The following is a 25,914-nucleotide window of genomic DNA, read 5'->3' on the forward strand; positions in this document are numbered from 1 at the left end:
GAAGCACTCACTAAATGTTATGCATATTATATGGTTACGTCAAAGAATTTCAATTATTTGGGGGAACCAACTGCAAACCTGCACAAGGATCATGCATCAAATTGCTGCAATGCATGTGCAAATATCGTGCATGTGAGGTTTTGTCAGGGATTCCCCAATTTTCATCATTTATTACACAATTATTAACAATAATCTTTTCAACATTATGAATTCTTTTTACAATAGATCAGTTCATGTGTAAGCAGTACCTTTAAATAGTATGGAATATTTTGCAATATCTAGTTTAGAACAGTTGACTGAAGTAAGCGGCTATATACATACCAATGATACCGGTTATCATTCAGTGGCAAAGTACACATAATCATCATGATATTAAATGTCAGTATTGAAGGCACAAGTATTCTGTACATTGAAATCATTAAAGATGATCAGGCCCAAAGAAAAAGCCATGGAATATTGCATTATCAAACAAACAATTGTTTCCATTCAAGTTCAGAGATGCTTAATACTTGCTAACAATTTGAAAACAACTACTTGTAGTGCTTGCTAAGGACTTGGTACTCGTAAAGATACTCATTCATTTTTTGCCGAAAGTTACTTCTCCGATATTTATCGATAATCAATCAATGTTATCAATGACCTATCTCTCCGATTTGTATTGACAGCCTTCATACTGACATTACTGAGAGCAGGAAGGTTTGGTCATAAAAGCAAATAATGCAGTGCAGGGACTGTGTGAAAGATACTGACCGTCAGGATCCTGCTAAGAATTCAATTTTTTCTTATATGTGATGATCCGGGTTAGAACTGGTCTTCATGATTCCACAATTTTACTCTCTTGTGAGTCTAAGTATACGTACAATCCCTTGATAAATACAAAATTAGACCTTCACTCCTAGGAACAAAAACGTTCCATGAAATGTTCTTGCAGGATTTTCCTTAAAATGTTCCATCTGGATTTATCGTCACAACACAATTTTCTTTACGAGCTTTCTCAGCAGCGAAGACAAGAAGATGGCTGTTGAGGGTCTCGTCTGCTCCTGTTTCTATAAGTTCCGGGTTATTCTCCTGGAACCAAAACAAAATTGCCATTCAATATAAGATGGCTGCCTATTTTGACTCCTGCTCACGCCTTCAGGTCAAAGCTTGTTAAAATGATGATTGGAAAATGATAGGGAGAAGCAAGGATTGACAAATGATTGATGGACGATTGATAAATGGATGGACAGATCTTATATTGACAACTGGATGGTGAATGATACAAAACACTCCCGATGACTCATGATGGCTCCAGATTATTCACATTTATGAAACAGATAAATCGTCTTGCTACGAAATATACAAGTCAATATTGGGACATTAGAGCAATGAAGTTTGTTGTTTTGTTTCCACACAGAAGAGTGATCAGTTGTACCAAGGCTCTTGTCATCTCAGTGGAGGAGGAAAGTTAAAGCAAAATGGTCAACTTGGTCTACAATCTGATGCAACTCTTCCAAAGTAAGTCTAAATAAGCTGCATATCTGAACAAAATACGCATTGAAATTTCCAAAATACTCACTAAAATATAGTGGCAGCATCCCAAATATGCAAATGAAATTACAGAAAAACTTTGGTTAGTTGTTGACTTGTATATCCTGGTTTACCAGTGAAAACCAAATACGTAACAGAAAAAACCTATGTGTCAAATGCTACGAGTAGGCCAGAAGATTATCGAAGGAATTTCACTTCGTAACTGTACACTTTATGAACTGCAGAAAGAAACATTCACACAAACGCAGCTAGTTATGTTTGTAACAATCATTTTGATTAGTCCTTCTGAAAATATCATCCAATGAAATCGCTAGTCTTAAGACTTCACATTTTTTGGGGTTTCTTTCTTAAAACAATATGTTATACTTATCTTTTTAAATACTGTCTTTTAAAATTACTGGCATATAAAACACCCCAGACATTATAAAGAAAAGGTGGTTATCGGAAAATGTTAATACCAGCTGAAGATCCTATTCTGGACAAAATTAGCAAAATACCCAGAAAAAAGCTTATCTCCATCTCTAATCTCTTATCTTTTTAAACATTGTTACTGACAAATGAGGGAAATCCTTGTATTCAAACCAGTGATCTGAGGTACTTGCATGCCTGGAATAGTAATACTTGGATCACATTTGCCACGGGTGCTGTACGCTAAAGTAGTCTGTGATTTTCCATGCGATTTAAAACATCGTGGATCACTGCAGGTTACAACATTTGTCTAGGGGCATCGCGTGATTTCCTTGGAGTCAGACCAAGGCAAACCTTCGTGGAGGCTACACAGACATCGTATGGATATCTTACCAAGGCTGCGCTGTGACTCGGCAGTAGCCGAGCGATGACCGTTCAGATATCCCTTGATCATTTTGGTTAAACGATTGTGACGACTCCGTGGTGTGCAATGCCTCCTACACACTACGGCTTATGAGTTTTTATCAAATTTGATAAACTTTGCTGTTTGACAGAATCGTAGAGGCTACGGCGCCCACTAATTGGACAGTCGCCACCTGCTACGCACAGCGAATACCTGGAAATGGAACTATGGGCAGTTTATGGATGTCATTAACCCAATCGCAGGCCAAATGTGAAAGGCACAACGTTTGGCACCTCAGACCATATGACTTTGCATGCCTTATGGGTGTATGTCTACTGCCTACTAATGAGAATTTATTGAAAGTTACCTTGATGGCCGTGACAAAGGTTTGAATGAGGTGATAGCCTCTTCGCTGGGCGAACTCATCCACCTCTAGACGCTCTGTGGCTGAAGGATGAACAGTTAGTCATTAACAGTTATCTTCCCTGATTGAACTCAGGCAACTTTAAATATTATAAAATGAAAATCAATTACATAGGAATAGTATTGGGCAGAGAGGCAGCTCAACCAGGGAATAGCATTGGGGAGGGATGCAGTTCCACATAGAAATAGTATTGGGTGGGAGGCAATTCAGCATAGGAATAACATTGGAGAGGGGGCAATTCAACATGTAAATAGCATTGGGGAGGGATGCAGTTCAGCGTGATACGCTGACAAGTGTTAATAGAAGACTTTTGGATTATAGATCTTATATAAGAGGCAAGGCAAACATGATCGAGTGTTTAATCAAGTACTTCGAAAATAATGAAATACTTAACTTGGGGGATGGACCGACCACAGTGCTGAATGCACTCAGTCATTTCCATGGCTAGTGGGGTAGCCTAAAGCGGTGGTTAAAGCGTCTGCCTGTTACGCCAAAGACCAATGTTCGATTCCCCATATGATTACAATGTGTGAAGGCCATTTCTGGTGTCCCTGCCATGATATTGCTAGAATATTTGGCTAACTCACTCACTGTTTCATGTCAGAAAGCAGATGCCTGATCATCTGACATTGTCTATTTATTGTCACGATGATTAATTTGTGTCCCCAAAATTATACTAAGAGCAAGAATTCACTCCAAAGCCATACATTATAAACCCATGAACCAAGTCACCTTAACTACCAGGGCCTCCTTTCACAAGTCATACAGGTGATCACAAGCCACTCGGGCAACCTTAGTGCAATGTTGTAGAATGGGAGGGACCCTCAGTAAAGTTTGCTTCATGACAGCAGTTCCAGATCTACAAAACTGATCCTCAAGACATGCAGAGTTAGCTAAGGTCCAGTTCCAAATCAGTCACTAATTTGTTTCCAGCTGATCTCAGCAACAACGGATGCATCTGTACGTGAATAAAGGAACTAATCTGACGATAAATGTACAAGTCTTACTTGTCTGTCCTGTTAGGAAGTCAAACACTTTGACGACACCATCAACCATTGAGATTTCTCCCTGTAAAACAGAAAGACAGACCATTCTGCAATATACTACAAATGTTGGTCATTATACTTTGGAGATTGCTTGACCATAAGCGAGCTTAATATGCTAATTTTTGTATGTACTAAATGTCTATCCATCAATGTGTAATAACACCCATCGATGCATCACATTCATGAATGATACACATTTTTTTCATTTAAGGATTGACTGTGTGTTTCGTTCGTTGCATTGAGGTATGAAACTAAAAACCAATGTGGAAACAATGTGCGCTACTACGCGGATTCTTACAAAAGTTTGCACATTGGTTTTTAGTTTCATACCTCGGTGCAACGAAAGAAATACACAGTCAATTCTTATAATTAAATTCAACAACAAATACTATAGGCTTTCAACAATATTTCTTTAAACATAATCAAATTCATCGAAACAGCTATCTTTTTTACCTGCGATTAACAATTTCGGTGTAAGAATTGGGTAATGGCGTGACATGACTCAGGTGACATGACATAAAATGACACGCATACCAAACCATTAGCCAATCAGCATAGGGCACCCCCATACAGCTGTCAATCAACCAAACGAACATCGGGTGGCGAATCAGAGCGGAACTACACATGAGCCGTCCCGTTAACAGCAAAGTTTCAAGTTCAAACATTTGAATTATTACCAGCGAAGTGAAAGACACAGTTTGGAAAGTGAGAATTGGAAATGAAGCCCGATGACATGAAGTTAGTGGCACTGAGATTGTTAGTGGAGGCAGTATTTGCGCAAGTGGAAAGAGGCTGTGATGTGACTGGGATTGCGATGCCATGAACTGACGTTCCATCGTGCGCATGCGCTTGTCGAGGCGTTACAACGTTATTAACGTTCACGGATAATTTTGAGTTGTTTGTTTATGTTAACCACAAAGTATCACTTCAATGTTTATCCAAAGTTCATTAGGGTACCTGAGTGCAAGGGAATTCCCTCACTGTGTGACGGTATTCCCCGACATTCCTCAGGTCCGAAAGTAGTCCGGTTCGGTGGGAGTGGCTTAGCTTTTTAGATTCATTGGGAAATGAAATCAAAAGAAATGTTCCCAGCTAACCAATCAGATTGCCAGCATTTTAATGAACACACTGAAAATTTAATTATTGTCGTATATCCCAATTCGATACTTCAAACAGGCAAAGATGCAATGCCTGTCAAGAAAAGGACTTACTTTTGTTTTTACTGATAAAATATGTGCTGATTTATTTTCTCTTCAAAAATAAACACTTTCTTGGGAATTCATGCGTCAAGAACAATCAGACATAGCGCTCACATGCTATTTACATTCACACTCTAGACTTTGTTCATTTCAACAGTGGTGTGTTTAGGATTTAAGACAACACGAAAAGACAATATGACATTATCTGAGGTTTTCATTGAGCATTTCTCTGATATTTGAACTAATATTTTTCTAATCTTTCACCAGGGCTGCCAAAATATTGCAAAAGGTAGTTTCAAGGATCAAAATTAGTAGATTGACCCAAAAATCAGTAGTTTTCTAAACACACAAAATCATGATGGATTCTGAGAAAGATAATATGACACTAATTAAGAGTGAAGCAATAATTTCACGTACCTCCCACAGCAGATTTCCAAAGTATATTTCTTACTGTCATTCCCTTTTGGCGAAAATATATTTAATCGACAGAAACATGTTTTTTGTCCATAGATCCGAATTGTAATGAATTTTCTTCAAATTTCGTAGAATGTCTAGTGCAATCATATTGGCGTTGTCTGAGGCTAAAATTTGTTGCGACTACGAATCGTAGAAGTTAGCGTCTCTGTTTGGCCCAAATATATTTTAACAGGAGGTAAGTATAGCAAGAGCATGCTCGGATGGAAAACAATTCATTGTGGGTTAAGGATTTTCTCACAGTTAAGATTTTGACCAGATGTCCTGAATGTTTGCCGCCTGTCACTGTTTTTGTCATATTTCCACAAGTTCACAATTTCGAATATTAATAATTATAACAGTCCACTTTCATATCGCCATTCCAAGATGAATATCTTGATCAAAACACTATCATTATTACCTCAGATACCCCCAGCTGGCTGTGAGGCACTAGAAGGTTTACAGTCACATAATTTATCCCAGCAGGTACCCATTTTCTGCTGGGGGAACACAGGTTCCAGGTGTAGGAATGGAAAATGGTTAGTCTGGACATGTCAGCAACTATGGCAACTTGTTGGCAAATTGGCATTTTAACAATTCCAGAGGGCCGAAAAGAGCATTTATCTTTGACCTTTCTAAAAAAAATCTGCAAACACCAAAAGTATCGTCTGATAATTGCAGATACCATGTTTCTCTTAACAGCGCATTCTCTTCCCACAGACGTTACATGTCATATCTTCCTACAAACCTCTGTTTTAAGTCGGCCATATTTCCCTGTTCTCGTAAAATAACTTAACAGCACAAAGTCACAACACAAATTATCTCCAATCTTTCTATCCAATAAGAACATGTGTTACATCAACTTAGATCAAACTTGACATGCGAACAGATGTGATGCCGCAAATATTCCTTCTCTGCCGGGATCAGACACACAAGACATTTAATACCTAGCTTGTCCGTTGCCAATGGGGGCGATAGAGATGCCATTGGACCGCCATGACATGACTCAGTTCTGTCTAGAAGAAAGATTTGTGCATTGCAACAAAGAAGAGGTTCTAGTTTTCCTGAAGCATAGAGAAATTACCAAGGTCTTGCAAATGATCACATGGGAAAGAATGTAGCTGATTGCACAACTAAATCTGATTGCAACCAATCGCGAATCCTGAACACTCGCACCATAAACGGATCCTTTAGAACAGGATTTACGACGGAAGATATGACAAAAGAAATCTGTCGGAAGAGACTGTCAACAGTCATGAGAAATGAACTCACCCTGGTCCCATAGATCTTCACCTCACGTTCGCCCACCTTCTTTGTGAAGGCCACCATTGTCAGACTCGCTGTGGCACCGCCTTCAAACTGGAAATTTACTACCTACAAAGATATTCCAGGGTTCTATTTAAGAGACATTAAGCTACTTGCATGTAAGATAAAGACCTAAGTGCCATACATTAATATTAACTTATGACTATCTTTGTGCTAAGATAGTCAAAAGTGCCATACATTAACATTACGTTACGACAATCTTAGCAGTAAGAGAGTTTCGAAAATCTAAGCCCTGGTTGCACCGATCAAGTTCGAACTGCAATGTAGTGTATGAAAACATAAGAGGTTCTAATGCACATAAACACATTTCTGTGATGTTGTACCCATGAAAGCATACCAACGCAGGGACAGAGCTGATCCCTGTTTACAAGAGCTGTCATAGCCGACATGTGTTTATGGATAGCAGTGTTTTGGTACCACAGCTGTTCAGAGTTTAGAAGGAAAGGGAGCTGACATAAGTATTATGGGTGGGAGCAGAAGGTAGTTTTGGCTGATCCGGTTGATCCAGGCAGATTTGATGTTGATTGGTGATCCAAGTCTCGTGATCATCGTCAGGTGCGCCATAAATACTCCGTTAAAGGCGAGGAGGGGATGAAAGGTGTGTGTGTTTATAAATGCAAGAAACCTTTTCATCAGAAAACAAAAAGTGAAGGGTGGTGAATTCATGAATGTATTGTGTGCTACCCTGAACAGACAAGCAGACGTGTTTTCCCGTCCTTTCAAATCTCCCGCGAACGTCTTTTGTTAACCCTATGTAAAGAAAGGGCTTCTGAAGAAAATACGGTAAATAGTTTTAAGACCTGTTTCGACTTGGAAAGTTGATGTTGAAATGCTCTGTCTGTGGCAGCGTTTCCGTTTACGTGTAACGTGATGAAACATTTTGACTTTAAGCGAAAACAGCATGATGTATCCAATTTTACTTCAGAGCGTGCTAATTTGAAAATATTTCGAAATACACATGGATGGAGCCATTTCTGTGTTCAATAGACAACTGATAAACACACGTAGCAAAGTGAGAGCATACCACTTGGTGTGTCGGGAAAGTGATGGAAGCAATCTCTAAGACATGTTAGAGTGTCATCCTTAATTCGAAGAGGTAACAGAGCTTATGATGGAAAATGTTTCACAAGCTAAATGTTTCATTGGAAATGTGTGTTGAAGCAGGTTCATTTATTCATCGCTATGATGACACTGTAGTATGTGTTGGGACATGTTTGAACGTGTGCATCACGTGACTACACCCGCAGTATATGAAACAGATTTAGTCAAATAGTGATTATACGTCAGTCCACAAGTGTTGTCGAAAAATATCAGTGTACATTTGGAAAATAATTAAATCCAGCTTCACAGCTGTAGATAGCATCACATTCTATATGATTTATATGATATTCCACGCTACCGTTTCCTCATACGTGTAACGTTATCACAAATAGACCGCACGGTTTGACTTGAACCGTGTCAACTAATATATGTATACAGTTTTACTTCAGGGCATGGTATTTAAAAAATATATGGTTTGAAATATAACTGTATCATTTAGATTAGTGGAACACCGTGAAGGTAGGATGTTAGGAAAGAGTTGGATGCAACCTATAAGACATCTTAGTGGGAAGCAACGTGTTTCATGTCTACAATTGTCTACTCTTCCTCTCAAACCAACCGGCCACCCCAAAGTCTCCTTGGAAATGAGCAAGTCAGTATGAGCTTGTGAATAAACCTCTTAAGGCTCCTTTTCAAGTATCCGCGGTTATACATGAATGTCATCCTACCGCCAATCCCCTCAAAGCCCCTCTCCTTAGGCTTTTGTGATCTGGTGCGCATGCGCCAATGCCCTTTGAGACTGCTTATAGTTCAGTTTAAGATGTCCTACCTGTGTGACGCATGTTCTGGCCTCCTGCCCGTAGAAGCCCGTAGATGGTGAAGACCATCAAAGATTATTTACCTGTGTGTATTGTTAGACGAAATTAAAATACACATACCATCTCTTTTTAATGCATTGCCACAAGAGCACTGTGAAGAAAAGAGTGTCTTCCAAGATTCCCTCCCGCACCTGCAAGACAGTATAAACTCTACCATAGTGTAGCCTGACAAACAGTTTAACTCTCACGAGCAAACCGATTGGACGTGAACAGCATGATGAAAGCTCGACACTAGAGATTTATTCAGGAAGAGAACGTTAAGAAAATCACAACAGATAAAGAAACCAAAAGCACCCAAGACGTCGATGCTGAAGACAAAGAAGAGACATGTAACATCTAAAATGAAAACAGTGGCAACCCAGAAGGGGCAGAAGACAACACCCCAATCCATGAAAATACGATATATGTCAGAGATGCCAGCTTTACTGAATCGGGCAAAAGCTGCTTTGAAACGAGCGGAAGCTGACTTGAAACGTCAACAGCGTAATCTGAACACTTGTATAGGATCATTATGGTATTGATTACCTGTCTGGACTGTGGGAGGAGGTTCACACGAAACGATAATCTTCAGAGACATTGGAGCCAGATGCACGCTCCATACGTACCTCTCCTCTAGATACCGACATTCCGTCTGTAGGAAGTGATCCTCCTCAAGAGAGACACCTACCTCCTCCTCCTCCTTCTCAAGAGAGACACCCTCCTCCTCCTCCTCGCGGACAAGCAGCAAGAACAGTTCAGGTTCCTGATTCCCTCCAATGGTCTGGTGGTTGGACCCAGTGGCTGTGGAAAGTCCGTGTTTACCTCTCACTTGCTCCAACATGGCCTGGTCCAACCCCAACCTACCCGCATTGTTTGGTGCTATACTCATTGGCAGCCCTTGTATTAGGATATCAGAAAGCAATTGCCTCAGGTAACCTTTGTAGATGGAATTCCTTACGTTATCTTAGACGAGGACTACTTTGATGCTGGCCAGTGGAACGTATTAGTGTTGGATGATTTCCTGGCCGAAGAAAAGCACGACAAACGTATTTCAAACCTCCCATCACAAGAATGTATTGATCTTTCTCTTTGTACAAAATCTGTGCCCGAGAGGTAAGGAATCCAGAAACATTGCTTTGAAAGCACATTATGTCAGCCTGTTTCATTCGCCCATAAATAAACAGCAAATCAAACTCTTTTCCCGAACATATGGACCAATTTACGGCCATGTATAAGAAAGGTTGCTGAAACACCCTATCAACTCATCATTGATATAAACAAAGGAATTCCTTACAACATCTTGGACGAGGACTACTTTGATGCTGACCAGCGGAAAGTATTAGTGTTGGATGATTTCCTGGCCGAAGCAATGCACGATAAGCGTATATCGCGGCTGTTTACTCAAACCTCCCATCATAAGAATATAGTGATCTTTCTCTTTGTGCAAAATCTGTTTCTGAGAGATAAAGAATCGAGAGACTGCTTTCAACGCACATTATGTCAGCCTGTTTCATTCCCCTATAGATAAACAGCAAATCAAACTCTTTGGACATAGAATTTTGCCCGAACAAATGAACCTCTTTAGGGGAATGTATGAAAAAGTTGCTGAAAAGGGCTTTTCACAGTGTGTTCATGTATGAAAAGGTTGCTGAAACACCCTTTGGACAACTCGTCATTGATATAAACACCTACCACCAAGGATTAGGATCGACTGCAGGTCAATCTCATGAACGAGGAAAACGGACGGTTCAAAGTTCAGTCTGAACCTGATCGGCCTAGGGAGAAATTGACTACAACAGAATCTCTAGATAGTCCTCTGACTGAAGTAGAGAGACTGCACCAACATCAGCTCACTCAAATTGAAACCGATTCGGACACGTGTAGTGAGTCATCATTGACTATGGGGTGCTGATAGATAACATACACGATCTACATCCTGCCAAGAGAGAGCGCGTCCAACTCGAGAGTGATGACAATGACAGTGACTATGATGACCTACCTGCGTCCCAGAAAGGCAGTGGTCTGTCTGTCAACCCTCCTCATGGGAAGCCAACATTCACTGATATGGAAGCCGAGGAGTGGCAAAATGTAGGCTTACAGCGCATCTGGAAGCATGTGTGCGACATGTTTCAGCACAAGATGAAACTGCAGAGGAAACAGTACAAGGGACAGGGACGAACGCAAGAATGGGTTGAGAGAAAACTGAAACTGAGGTGGGATGGTCTACTGCGTAATACTCTCGTCTTTCTGGTGGAATATACCAAGTGCTTTAAAGAGGCATTTCTGTTTCAAAACATGCTATACAGCCTAGGACATATGAAACCTTCCACGGAGCAATCCATTCACAAAAATAAAATCAAACTCCTCCTGAAACCCAAGATGAAAGCGATCTTGTCTTTGATTTATATCCCGGAAATAGAAAGGGACATTGAATCTGATATCGATATCATACGACGGTGATAAGGAGGAGGGTGACGTGGAGGAGACAGTTTGAGGACATAAATACTGATCATTAGTATGTCAGTCTAACAGTAAGACGAGAATGCCGAGACAACATCGCACGTCTAGTTTGATTCATATTTTGAAAACACCTCATAAACTGAGGCGTTTGAACGATGAAAAACGCCGAATTTCCCTCTACGTTAGAGGAGTTGTGAAACTGGGACCACCTGGACGGAGATCGTTCAAGACAATGGATAAAGCATAGACTACAGATAACCATTCAACCTTATATCAGCGTAGGGATGGTCAACTGAATATTCACATGTGTGAAATGTGTTACAAAAAGTTGACTTTCTGTTTAAACAGTCAAGCCTTGAAGTAGCATCCTGTGTATATAAAGTGACTGTTCTGTTGACTTTGATGTTCCAGAGTGAACCCTACTGTCCATTCGTATATCACAGCTTTGCATTGAACCGATTGGCTTGAATTAATAAATGATGTGAATTAACTGCTTGTTTTGTCAATTTTTTTGTATAGTATGTAACCTTCATGTACCTCGATGACAATATATGCATGTACCTCGATGACAATATGTGTTGTCTCAAGACAGTCATCGACACACACCTCACAGATGTACGAACCTCCCGTTCATACCAATACATCTAAAAACTAATGTCATCATATAAATTGTGAGTTCATTTTACATGGATTAACCATTACAAGGATTAGTGCATTCCGTACAGACGCCACAGGCTCCAATTATCCCTGTGCAACTGTTTACAAGCTGAAAATATGTTAACCCTAGACATGCACGCGGGCGACTTTTATTCATCAGAAATCAGTTATTTACGATGTGTTTATAAACTGCTTACCACACTCACAGCAATGTTTTACAGGTTAAACCTGTAATTGATCTATTCAAAGGTGCCATACATTCATCTTCAGATATAGGTGTAAAAATAACACACACACAGACATTCCTATATCATTTAAAATGAAGAAAATACCGGTTACAGTAACTACAAACACACACACACATGCACACACACACACAGACAGACACACATACACACACACACACAACAGCAAAACAAAGGTTGAGAGGACATATATATCATATAACTCAAATAAGTCCTTTTCCAAATAATAAATCTTCCCTAAGCTATCGTAAATACGATAGTACACTGGTCACAAAAAATGTGAATGGGAAGCTTCACAGAAAGGCGCGAGGCCTGTATGTTGACACTGCTATGGGCGGTCAGTCGCTTATATCTGCTTCCTAATAGGATGATACCCATGTATATCCGTCGATCATTCACAAGCTGACTTGTTTATTGCTAAGGAGACTGTTTTGGTTTCCTGGGGACAAAAAACCTCAAAAATGGCTGTGAGGAAGTCTACTATACAACACTGGGTTGTCCATCAGTGTGACAGGCTAGATTGTAAACAGTCTGTAGCGAACTAGTTTTAAAATGCATCTAAGGATGTCAAACGAACGTTTATAGCGTAGTGATACTGACAAGGACGCCACTACATAAACTGTAGTATCATTCTATACAAGTCAGTGTATCATTCAGACATTGAACATTTTCCCCACATCCTTCCATTCAGATATTATGCACGCACCTGCGGTTTGCATTGACAACCGCGCTCAGTCATGCGTGTCTTCATAGAGTACACGTTGTGAAGCTATGGTTTTCACCTCTCTGTGACTTCATGTTATGTACAAGAGTATGCTTGATTGGTTATTTTGAAATCTTCACTGATTTCGGACTATAATCTTGAATTAAAACGTTTCAATCATTATCTTGTATGAGTTGACTACATTATGAATTTATGAGTTGGAAGGGTATCTTCCCAAAGTGGAAATTTCTAAACTATGTGCACTCTGCGACTAAGGGGGACTATTGTAAACATGAAACACGTTGCGTGCCACTAAGATGTCTTATAGATTGAATCCAACTCTTTCCTAACAAACCTACCTTCGTGGTGTTGCCCTGATCAGTTTTGTAAATGATACAGTTATGTTTCAAACAATCTATTTTTGAAATACCATGCCCTGAAGTAAAACTGTATACATATTTTAGTTGACACGGTTCAAGTCTAACCGTGTGGTCTATTTGTGATAACGTTACATGTGTGAGGAAACGGTACAGTGAAATATCATTTAAACATCAACTTTCCTATTCGGCACATACCTGAATAATTCTTTACAAATGGTTAACAGTAGGTTCAAGACGGGCGATTTGAAAGGACGAGAACACGCGAGTTGTCAAGCGCGCTCAATTCAAATTGGGCTGACGGGTACTGTCTGTCTATTCAGGGCAGCACACAGTACACACAATGACACCTTAGGTTTGCATAGAGCACTAAGTGTTCTTTATGAGCTCTGGTATACAGCCTGTTTCTGTTGCCTAGAATGTGATGCTATCTACAACTGTAAAGCTGGATTTAATTATTTTCCAAATGTACACTGATATTTTTCGAGTACACCTGTGGACTGAGGCATAATCACTATTCCACTAAATCTGTTTCATATACTGCGGGTGTAGTCACGTAACGCACACGTGGCGTGATGGACGTTCAAACATGTCCCAATACACACTACAGTGTCATCATAGCGATGAATAAATAAACCTGCTTCAACACACATTTCCAATGAAACATTTAGCTCGTGAAACATTTTCCATGTTAAACTCTGTTCCCTCTTCGAATTAAGGGTGACTCCTCTAGCATGTCTTAGAGATTGCTTCCATCTCTTTCCCGACAAACCAAGCGGTATGCTCTCACTTTGCTACGTGTGTTTATCAGTTGTCTATTGTTGTTCAGGGTAGCACACAATACATTCATGAATTCACCACCCTTCGCTTTTTGTTTTCTGATGAAAAGGTTTCGTGCATATATAAACACACATACCTTTCATTCCCTCCTCGCCTTTAACGGGCTATTTATGGTGCACCTGACGATGATCACGAGACTTGGATCACCAGTCACCTTCGAATCTGCCCAGATCAACCTCATCAACCAAAACTACCTTCTGCTCCCACCCATAATACTAAGGACATATTTATGCTTATAAATTTCTATAGATTTATAGTTGCTGTATTTCACAAAAATTGACTTGCACAAGGTGCAAGATTAATTCATAACTAGGCTGCACTTCGCTATATTGGGTTGCACAAATATTAACAAAGCATTAAATCTTGTGTTAACTGATGACTTGCCCTTCCTTGTCAGCTACCATGGTTACTTCTCTTTAATGTAAGAAATTTGAACAATCATGCAATAATTAGATTTTATGACTTATCAGATGCATTCAGAGGAGTAAATTTTGACATTTTGTTCTTTTCAACACAGGCTGTATTTTGAGTATTTCTGTTAATAATAAAAACCCCTATTGCTAAAAACATCCTGAAAATATTTCATTTCACATCAGGACATCATCAAATATTCTCGAAATATAAATCATCTCACCAACTCATTTAAGTCAAACCTGTGTACCTTTTCTAGATCACATTGAAAATGACAAAACTGCACCAAAATTGACAAGTGTTTTTGAAAATGTCAATAAGAAAACAAATATGTTAGTAACATTCAGAAACATATTTCATTTACTTTGGAAATTTTAATATTTTACATTTACTGCATTCCAGAGGCCCAAATGACTAAAATGATACTGTCAACATTACGCCACAAAAGGCAACTATTACAATCTGCAATCGGTCCCACACAGACTATCATGACTATAACATGTACACTGTCCTTGACCTCATTTTAACTTAACCTTGACCCACCTGGTGTGACATTACGTCATTATCACACTCATACACACATCGCCCATATGGTCCAGTCTTGAGTGCCTCTGTAACACTTTCAATGTCAGGGACATCCGTGATGATAGACACTGGCCAGCCTTGGTTACCCTGGCAACAAAAAAAAATATCAGCCAAGCTACAACAATGGTGAATAATGGTGCCATATCCTTATCTATGCATGTGACAAATCACATATGTTAAATCACACATTACACAGTATTTGGCCTGACACAGAAATTACCTCAAATCCGCAGTGAATTTAAAAGCCTGCATCACTGTCGACACATGCTACTGGGCCCTAAGTTCAGATAATCTAAGCTTGTAATTCGCTCTTGTTTAAACCTACTTAGTTTATTGTTTGCCACTTAACTGCTCAGTGCTGTGGACATAATTTTCCATACTGGTTGCTAACTCATGAAAACTGCCCATGACTCCCTCTTATGACATCATGAAGTCATGATGACGAAAGTTTCATGTCCAGAGCATACACTATTACATCAGTAATCTTTGATTTAGATGAAAAAGTAGGTATGTGACCTGAATTCTTAAGACATAATAACAGACTGTAGAAGGGGTTTGGCCTATCTATGGGGTGAGTGAGTTTATTTTTACGCCGCACTCAGCAATATTCCAGCTATAATGTATTTTATCAGTGGAGACGTCAAATTTGCAAATAAACATCGCAAGACAAGATGATTGAACTTTTCTGTTCTAATTTGTTTCTGCTAGACACTGGATTAAGATCAGCGTGCCTACTTGTCTCGCATGCAGAGCCGAAAATAGCTACCAGCTTTGCACACACTTCCCAGCGATCAACCAGTGATAGTAAAACCCAATATTCTGTAATAATCGCTGTGATCGGTAAGATATAACACTAATATTTTACCAAAGGAAATATATTCTAGCACTTTGTAATTTTAATTACAGGTTTTGCTTCTTATATTGTAAACTGTATACAGTATTAGTTAATCTTTGGTTTTGATAAAGAGAACAAGTAGTTCTGTTATGTCTTGATGTGTAGGTTAAGTGGGGCATGTCTTAACATTTATTTTGGTATAGAAACCCATGAGCACAGGAACACTGCCACACTGAAAAACTCAGCTGAAACAAATCGGGGATTCAATCTAAGGGACATAACTCTGCATAATGACTGCTACATGTCTGCCCATCAAGAACATCCACTAAGCAATGTTTGTTTCTACTTATATGAAAGATTAAGCAATGTATCCCTTGATAGTTGACAACAATATGATACCATCCATATCATCAATAATGTGATAGGATCTAACGTTCTTGTCACACAAAGAACAAAATGCTGATATCTGTAGATCTGACATTTCATATGATATCGCAACTGATGAACAACTTACAATCTGCAAATTATGGAACAACTCTATATACAAATTATTGCGATGTTTTGAGAACCATTTTCTGGCACACTATATTAACTGGGACAAAGAATTAATTTTCTCTGTATAAAATTACAATCAAGTAGCTGTTGAAAACTTAGCTGCGTCAAAATAAAAAAGTTGATCTCAAACCACATTTCCCTCTGAAGAAACCTGAAAGTTAGTTGATAGCTCCAAAAGGGTTATGGTTATTTACTTCAAGACCCATGAAGGTCCCGGGGTAGAATAGGCCTTCAGCAAGCCATGCTTGCCATAAAAGGCGACTATGCTTGTCGTAAGAGGCGACTAACGGGATCGGGTGGTCAGGCTTGCTGACATGGTTGACACATATTGTCGTATCCCAATTTCTTAGATCAATGCTCATGATGTTGATCACTGGATTGTCTGGTCCAGACTGTTTATTTACAGACAACGCCATTTAGCTGGAACATTACTGATTGCGGCGTTGAAAAAACAAGCAACAACATATATAATTCCACTGTATCTCACTGGCCATTAGTCGAAATGTCCACACAAAATACGTTGCTCCATAGAGCAGCCGCTGTTGACAAAAACTCACAGATTTGACTTCATCAAGGTAAAGTCTTTTCACTGAGTATGGACAGGACGTCTCAATCGTCTGTGGACAGTCCATGCAACGAGATGCTGCCCCTACCGGCTGAAAACAATATTTTTTAAAAGACTGAATGATAAAATATGGTATGACAGGAAGGATATACGACACATGTTCATCCTAAATACACGTAAATACATCAAACATGCATGCACAAGTATACAATCCGGCTTTGGAATTGAAGCAGTTATCCAAATCTGAGAAGTCTTAAATTTCACAACAGTATCAGTGAAGACCGATGAAAGAAAAGATTGAATATCTGAAAACGGACACAACTGATGTAAACTGACCATGGAGTTGTGTATGTTCAAAGACGGCTTTTCACACTGATGTACTTTGCACATATAACAGGCATTGAGTAACCATTCATGATTTGTGCCTAGTGGATGATGATGATTTATAAGGCAAAGCATGAACAACATGAATGATCTCCCCAAACTAATATACACAAAGTGACACCACCGCCCCCTCCCCATTCACCCCAAACCACACCCCTCCTGTCACATACGACATGAATGCCCCACCTACCCCCTTCCCAATCATTTAAAACTGAATATTGTACCATTACTATGTACAAAACTGCTGGCGTTTTAGTTCATGGGTACAAAATTGGTGCCCAACCCCCACCTTTTTTGAGAAAGTACATTTTTAAAGTACATTGAATTAGCTTATAATCCTCTGGAGTTCTGTAGACATCAAATGACCTATTTAAATGAATAGTGGCTACCACATTCATCTCCCACAAGCAAAGTAGCTGACTGCCACAAAAATCTAGTTTCTACCCTTGCTGAGCTATGCTGGATTTTATGTGCTCAACTGCAGGATTTTTAGATGCCAGCAGGAGTTTTGTCTCTTCTACTGACCAAAATCCACCTTTCATGTTACTGGCAATATGAACATGCTCAGTCAAGATGATCTGACTGAAAATCAAGATCTATTTTGCGATTAAAACTTGTCTCAACAAACAAAGAGCATCAACTCACTTGAAACAAAAAAATCATAAAAAACATTAAGAAAATATCAGTCTACGCCCTGTTGACAATTAGAATGCTTGGCAAATCCTGCAGTCAACTGAAATTTAACTAGATGTTGATGTCATTACATGATTTTGTTTGTACAGACTCATAAGTCCAACCAAAGATAACTCTAAAATTCCAGCCGCAATGGACCAGTGGAAAAGAGGACTTTCATAGAAAGTTATCTCCCTTGCTTCAAGAGGATGTGGTTATTGTCATTTGACTCCTCTGTTTGACCAATCAGAAGCACATAATGACCGAATAATATGAATAATGCAGTGCAGGGACTGTGAAACAGACTAATGACAGTCAGAGCGGTGATAAGAGTTGTACAATAAGGACCTGTGAAGATCCGGACTGGAACTGGTCTTCAGTCACCCATGTTTGTTATAAGAGGTGGTAGTCAGGGTCGCTGACTTGGTTAACATGTGTTATTGCATCCAGCTGGGTAGATTAGTGTTCATGTTGTTGATCACTGGGTCGTCTGTTCTAGACTCAGTTATTTACCGACCGATGCCATATTGATGGCACATTGCTGATTGCAGCCTTAAACAACAAACCACCCATTGTATGGCAAGCGCGGGTTGCTGAAGGCCTGTTCTATCCCGGGGATCTTCACGGGTCTTAACAGACATGGTTTATAACCTGCATCCCTGATGTATAACAATGTACCATAACCTACATCCCTGATGTATAACAATGTACCATAACCTGCATCCCTGATGTATAACAATGTACCATAACCTGCATCCCTGATGTATAACAATGTACCATAACCTGCATCCCTGATGTATAACAATGTACCATAACCTGCATCCCTGATCTATAACAATGTACCATGACCTGCATCCCTGATGTATAACAATGTACCATAACCTGCATCCCTGATGTATAACAATGTACCATAACCTGCATCCCTGATCTATAACAATGTACCATGACCTGCATCCCTGATGTATAACAATGTACCATAACCTGCATCCCTGATGTATAACAATGTACCATAACCTGCATCCCTGATGTATAACAATGTACCATGAACTGCATCCCTGATGTATAACAATGTACCATAACCTGCATCCCTGATGTATAACAATGTATCATAACCTGCATCCCTGATGTATAACAATGTATCATAACCTGCATCCCTGATGTATAACAATGTACCATAACCTGCATCCCTGATCTATAACAATGTACCACGTCCTGCATCCCTGATGCCTGATGTATAACAATGTACCATAACCTGCATCCCTGATGTATAACAATGTGCCATAACCTGCATCCCTGATGTATAACAATGTATCATAACCTGCATCCCTGATGTACAACAATGTACCATAACCTGCATCCCTGATGTATAACAATGTACCATAACCTGCATCCCTGATGTATAACAATGTACCATATCCTGCATCCCTAATGTATAACAATGTATCGTAACCTGCATCCCTGATGTATAACAATGTATCCACCTTATCCTCTTTCCGGAAATGGCTGAGGTTTCCAAATGATGAGATACGCTGACATTTCTTCTCCCCCATCCAACACTTGATCAGGTCCACATCGTGACAACACTTTGCCAACAGACAATTAGAACTCTCCTCCTCATTTCGCCAGTTCCCTCTGACGTAGGAATGTTGAAAACGCCAGAAACCAACCTGAATTGGAATTTCTGTCAAGCTATGTTTTTTTAAACATCAATATTTCACTACCTTGTGTTTAGATGCCATCAAAAACTATCCTGGCTCTCCAAAGGTAATTTAGATGTTGTCTGTCCTAATTGTCATGATCATTTGCTACCGACAACATTTACAACAAACACATGCAGATGGGTGACCCCGCCCCAAAGACAAAAAAAAAAAAAAACAACAATAAAAAAAAGGAAAAAAAAGAACACACACACAAAACAACAACAAACAAACAAAAAAAAAAAAAAAAAGAAAATAAAGAAAAAAAGGAACAACCCCCCAAAAATAACACAAACAAAACAAAAAACAAAACAAAACAAAAACAAAACCCAAAAACCAAAAAACCAAACCAAATCAAATAAAACAAAAAAACAACAAAAAACAAACAAACAAGACCCCCCCAAAAAACAAACAAACAAACAAAAAAAACAAAACAAAACAAAACAACAACAACAAAAAACAAAACAAACAAACAAACAAAAAACAATATAAAAAACAACATAAAAAACAACATAAACAAAACAAAAACAAAAAACATTGCACATAAAATGTGCTCTACATAATTAATGCTCATTCAATGCAGAGGTTGAAATACCTTTACGACTGGGAGTGCACTCAGAAGAGTGGCCCATGTCATATCACCTACCCTGATCAATTTTCTACAATACCATTCATAAGATTAGAAAGTTTACTGGACACCGGTACAGCGCCATATGCATATCTGCTTGCCTGACAGAAAAAACACACTGGACTATGGTGTCGTGCAGTGGGTTTTTTCCACCCCAAGCAATGGTAGCTGCTTGAGAGCTATGTCTCTCTCATGAATGCTTATCCTTCTGCTAGGGTCACTCAAAGCATTTACCTGGCAGATGATCCTCATTTTCACTTAATTTCATTGGATGTTGTCTGTTGTTTCATCGATTGTACAAAAGAACGTCAGTCCTCAGCTGTTGAGTGAGTGAGTGAGTGAGTGGGTGGGTGAGTGCTTGAGTGAGGATGTTTTTTCCCTGCTTGTGGGCTTCACATATTGTATCCATGTGCTGAATCAAATGCTTTTACTATTTGGCAAAACATCCTCCCAAACATCTATTGTAAGCATGTTTAGTATGTGGGTTACAATCACCACGAACCTTGCAGATTGCCATTTCTACAATTAGCAAACACAAAAGGGTGCGGAAAAGCATAAGATAAGTTTAGAACAAATATGTGCAAAGATTTCAACACATGCAAATGAAACAAGCACTGTAATGAAAAAGAAATGCAAACAAAGCAAATATCCAACTTTCAGATTGTTGGCTTGATAAAGTCTGCAAAGAAAGACAGTAACGTTTTTTGCAATACCTTATCCGCCTTTGTAAAGTGTAGGATTCCCAAACTTGAGAAATTTAGCCTCCCCAAACCAGTAACTGATTAGGTTGACATCAGGGCAACACTTGGCAAGCAGAGAGTTTGAACTCTTATTCGCATTGCGCCAGTTCCCGCGAACATACGAATGTGCAAAATGCCAGAAACCAACCTGGTTAAAAACAAACACATACATTCATTAAATATGGGAAAGCAGTAATATGTACAGAAACCATGATGTTTTTGCGTGGCAACTAAACACAATCACACTTCACAACACATAGATGAAAATATAACAAAAATTCTATTTTGCATAAAGAAAACTGCAAACACAGCTATTACTTTTAAGCATGGCGAACATGAAAGTGCAAAACCGCATGCGGCATAAATTTCTGTAGACGTTATCACAAAATGAATCGAACTGTATTTGACTAACCTTTCAAACACAGGAACAAGTTGTCAACATGATTACAAGAGTTATCTCCCTTTGTTCACAGACCTCAGTTCAGCCAAACAAATATTTCACCCACAGGGAACGAAATTCAATTTTGCTTTAAATCAGTTTTTTTGGCAAATGACTGCAGGGAGAGTAAATTCAAAGTTAAAAAAGGTAACTTAGTGACTTCTTAATTAAATGAAAACAAACAAAAAGAGCTTTGGGAAAAGTGTCACATTTACATTATAAAGCTTGATGTCTTTAGAAACAGAAATACAAGACAAATAATCTAGCAACTGGTATCAATAAAGCAAATACAGAATTGAAACAAAGACTTCCATCAATTCATAGATACATACCGTATTCAACATATTTAGCACCTCACCCTAAGCTGATAAAAATTCAAAAGGAGTGATTAATAGGATATGAAAAGAAACAGGGGCACAAATTAGGATTAGGCCTAAACTAATATAAAACATCAATCAACATATATCAACATAAGCAATCAACAGAGATTGCCTCACATCGCGAACACATCCTTTCTTCTAAATTCCCACTCACCCCAGTAATCTATATTACGTCTTTCAGTTGTTGATCAGTAAAAAAATTGAATGTCAAAATTTGTACAGAGGCATGGGTAGGGAACACTCTACATTTATAAGAGGAAGTGCTTATTAAGGAGGTGACACTAAATACGTCAAATATCGTACACGTTCTAAATACATACAAGAGCATAGATTGTAAACTACCTACCGGGTCTGTGTGCTGTATATTGACCACGTCCCCTATCCTGCCGCTAGTGATGACCTCCTTAATCTTCTTGGCCCACGGAACATACCGTAGTACATGACACACAGCCAACCATACATTGTACGGCTTGCATGTGCTCACAATCTCACGGCAGTCAGCCTCTGTAGCCTAACATTGACCAAAACAAACATATAGACTTCGTACAAACAACATTTGTGTGAATATTTATTTCTAAAAAACATCCAAACTAATTCAAATTCCTTAAACAGAAATAATATTCATGTGTCTCTACCAAAATGTGTGTGAAAAATATAATGGGAATACATTTTCGTTTAGTATTTAAAGTAACAGTAAGCTGATTTCGAACTGCCTGTTTGTAATACGGTTCCAATTCTTTCCAACACCCAACTATCAACATGCCCCCATATTCTTCACATATTTGAACCAATGATCTAACTTTTAAACAAATTAAAGTCACTAACTGCTAACAATCTTCCACCCGGTCCATTCATCTTGAATATTTGCCTTCAAAATCTATTCCAAAAGTCCATCTTGTCTGATCTGAGAGAGAGGATTTTATCATAATTCCTGTCTTTTTCTTGTGTACAGCAAATTAGTGAGAAGGATGGCAATATATGGACGAGCAAATTCTTTGTTACAGTGAGAACACTTTTTGTATGTTGTAAAACCATTATCAAGCAAGTGACTTATTGTGATCCTTCTTTATTGATCCAACTTCTAAAGGTGTCCCAAAGAAGTTAGAAGTCTGTGGAACTTACGAGAAGCTAGGAGGATGTTTTCATATTGGTTTCAACAAAGATTTGCCATTGCCATTGTGAATGTAGGGCCCCAGGTTATGTAGAATCAATATCATCGTCACAGACAGCACATGCACTAGCCATGCACGAGTGTAATGTTGGCACTTGTGACTACACTCTCTGAGCAATGCTTTGAGTAGAACATACTTACAGCTATTGGTTTCTCCAGCAGAATGTGATAGCCCTTCTTGGCAAAGGCTATAGCAGGATCCTGAAGGGGCAAGATATTTGATGAGTATTTTGCTCATCATGTGAGTGAGTTTAGTATGCGAGCAATATCACGGCAGGGGACACCAGACATGGGCTTTACGCACTCTACCCATTTCAGCGTGACAAGCGGATGCTTCAACCACTAGGCTACCCCAATGTCCCGATACCTTTGTAGGAAAACTAGTGGTTGGTGGTATGGGCAGCAATAACCATGGTAACACACATGTAGGATAGTTTAGTTTTGGTTTGGTATCGCTCTCAGCAATATTCCAGCTACAGTGGTCTGTAAATTATTGAGTAATTAAATCCAGTGATCAACAATATGAGCATTGATCTTCGTAACTGGGATATGGTGACATGTGACCACCCGACCCTGAGGGTCTTAAGTAAGATGGTTCAACGTTGGTATGATTGTTCTCGGCTCTGTTCACAAGCATGTACTGTTTGCACAATGGTCTAGAGAACACATGCTCTAGTTGAATTTGCCAACTTTGGAACAAGCCATTGGAAAACTCAAATTTGCCGACTTGAGAGTAACAAACCTTATGGTCTCGGTCCACTGTTGTGATGATGACAAAGTCAGCAAACTTGTCTCTCTTGACTGCTTCACGCCAGTCTGTCAGTACAAAGTAATATGAAAATACAGCAACATTATCCCGATATTTTAACATGTGTGGACGCTCTTGTAAGTGAGTATGGTTTTACTCCACTTTTAGCAATATTCTAGCAATATCACGACAGTGAACACCAGAAATGGGCTTCACACATTGTACCCAAGTCTGGACAAGACAGTTCTAACCTGGATGTTCAAAAGTCTCTTATCTTATTTAGGGGATATCAGACTGGGGTACTGTAAAACAACAAAATCTGGGCTTGAACCACCTACTTTCTACTCGCACACTTTGTCCAGGAAACCAAGAAGGCTACGCTAAGTAACTGATAAAGGTAATACTTGACAGAAAATGCCTTCAGAGGCTGTATAATCTGTGTTCCACAATTGCATTTGTTCTCTTACCTGTGAAGACATTGCTTGCTGGGACATTGTTCCTTTCTTTGATTTGATTTCTCTGATACTCTCTGGGTTCAGCCAACCCAACCACCTGACCAAAAACACCTTCAATCAATCTCCATAGAGAAATATGTTCTATTACCAACGAGGGCGAAAATGTCTGGGTTCATATTTTTCATACGTTGTGTTCTACATGCGGCGAAGACAGGTAGCCATCCTATGCTTGAAAAAGGTCTGGGTTTATTTTCCTTTATTTGACGACTTCGGTAATAAACAGAATATCATGTTTGTACAACATACTATGTGCTTTCATATGATATCCATAAATATGGGATAACACTTTCTAAATGGCTTTGTGTGTTCAAGTGGAAATGTTTTGGATATGTTGCCTTAAAACAACATCTAACCCTTTCATCTGAATCACATATTCAAGATTTGCATGTGCTGTATTAGGTTTACGTCTTTGATTAAGTCATAGCTCTGCCTCATATGCAAAACACATGACATTTTAGGTTTGAGTGAGCTTCACAAATTATACCAATATGGTGAATTAAACCTGGGTCGTCACCGTGTCGAGCAGACGCTTTAACCGTTGGGCTACAACATGGCCCCAGATGTACAGGAACAGACTCTCCTACTTCACACAATGACTGTCCAGGCCAGACCCCCTGTCAACTACCCCCTACCCCACTGTCAACTCACCTTCATTCTGTCAGGGTACTGTTGTGCATAAGCTGCATATGTGCTTCCTCGACTACCTGCTCCAACAACAATACATGTCACCGCACCAGTGTGCTGTTCTGGGTTCTCTCTCCTCAGCATGTTGATGAGTTTAGACATTTCTGCAAGGATAGAAGCTGAAAATTAACATGGGGTAGGCAGGGTAGCCTAGTGGTTAAGGTTCATCGCAAAACCATAGTTACTCACCCCTCACGCAAATTATGATTATGCAATACCATTTAGAAAGTGATCAAATGTACAGTAGGACATATTTGGGATTACACTTTCTTAGTAAAGTACAAATTCTATAACCCGCACCCTCACAGACAGGCACCAAATCGCCAGCACACAAAGTCCGTTGTGACTCGCAGTGGCTGAGAGGGCTAGATGACTGACTTTGTGTGCAGGCGATTAGATGCCTGACTCTGAGGGTGCGGGTTTCGAATCCCGGATGGGACTCAACCCCCAAAATACCAGAATTGTACTTTATTACGATAGTGTAATCCTACATAGGACATGTTTCACTCAAATTATTTTCCACACTAGAAAACAAGAGTCATAAGAAGATCATCCACCCTGCCCCACATATCTTAAAGAACAAATCATCGGGCAGTCCAGCTTGGTGCTTGAAGTCTAAATAATTTCCATAGAAACCATGAAAAATATAAATCCCAAAAACCGTATGTCTACCAAGTTGTACTGAAAAATGTTAGGAAGTTTTCATGTTGTGTTCCGGAAACTGAACCCACCCCTCACTTTTGAGACAACGTTTAATTTTTTACCATGGAAACAGAAAAATGTAAAAATGACAAAAATCTGAGAATAGCAAAAGGCACCATCACCTTAGGTTCTGTCTGATATATCTACCAACAAATATAGAATAGTTCTTGAGTTGTGCTCCGGAAACAAAATGATTATGGACAAGCGGACAGATGGATGGACAAGGTGTCGACT

General features: G+C 39.3%; 1 protein-coding gene across 1 annotated transcript; it reads right to left on the reverse strand.

Moving 5' to 3' along the window:
* Positions 1-939: 939 nt before the first annotated feature.
* Positions 940-25,080, reverse strand: LOC137268480 (putative oxidoreductase YteT). The gene is made up of 12 exons (XM_067803046.1): positions 24,943-25,080; positions 24,247-24,331; positions 23,774-23,847; positions 23,173-23,232; positions 22,207-22,371; positions 19,458-19,643; positions 16,913-17,011; positions 14,924-15,052; positions 6,736-6,837; positions 3,773-3,833; positions 2,709-2,788; positions 940-1,068 (listed from the first exon to the last, which is right to left on the reverse strand). The coding sequence occupies exons 1-12, from the start codon at positions 25,078-25,080 to the stop codon at positions 940-942; spliced, it is 1,308 nt and encodes a 435-aa protein (XP_067659147.1).
* Positions 25,081-25,914: the final 834 nt, after the last annotated feature.

Source organism: Haliotis asinina, chromosome 16, assembly GCF_037392515.1.
Source record: "Haliotis asinina isolate JCU_RB_2024 chromosome 16, JCU_Hal_asi_v2, whole genome shotgun sequence".
Lineage (NCBI taxonomy): Eukaryota > Metazoa > Mollusca > Gastropoda > Lepetellida > Haliotidae > Haliotis > Haliotis asinina.

Bases quoted from the DNA above. Each gene is read 5' to 3' on its own strand.
- LOC137268480 (XM_067803046.1), bottom strand. From the start codon at position 25,080: ATGTCTAAACTCATCAACATGCTGAGGAGAGAGAACCCAGAACAGCAC. The intron at 15,053-16,912 runs GTGAGTTTTTGT...TTTTGTTGCCAG, and splicing joins ACCTTGATGAAGTCAAATCT to GGTAACCAAGGCTGGCCAGT. The intron at 3,834-6,735 runs GTGAGTTCATTT...TCTGTTTTACAG, and splicing joins TGAAGATCTATGGGACCAGG to GGAGAAATCTCAATGGTTGA.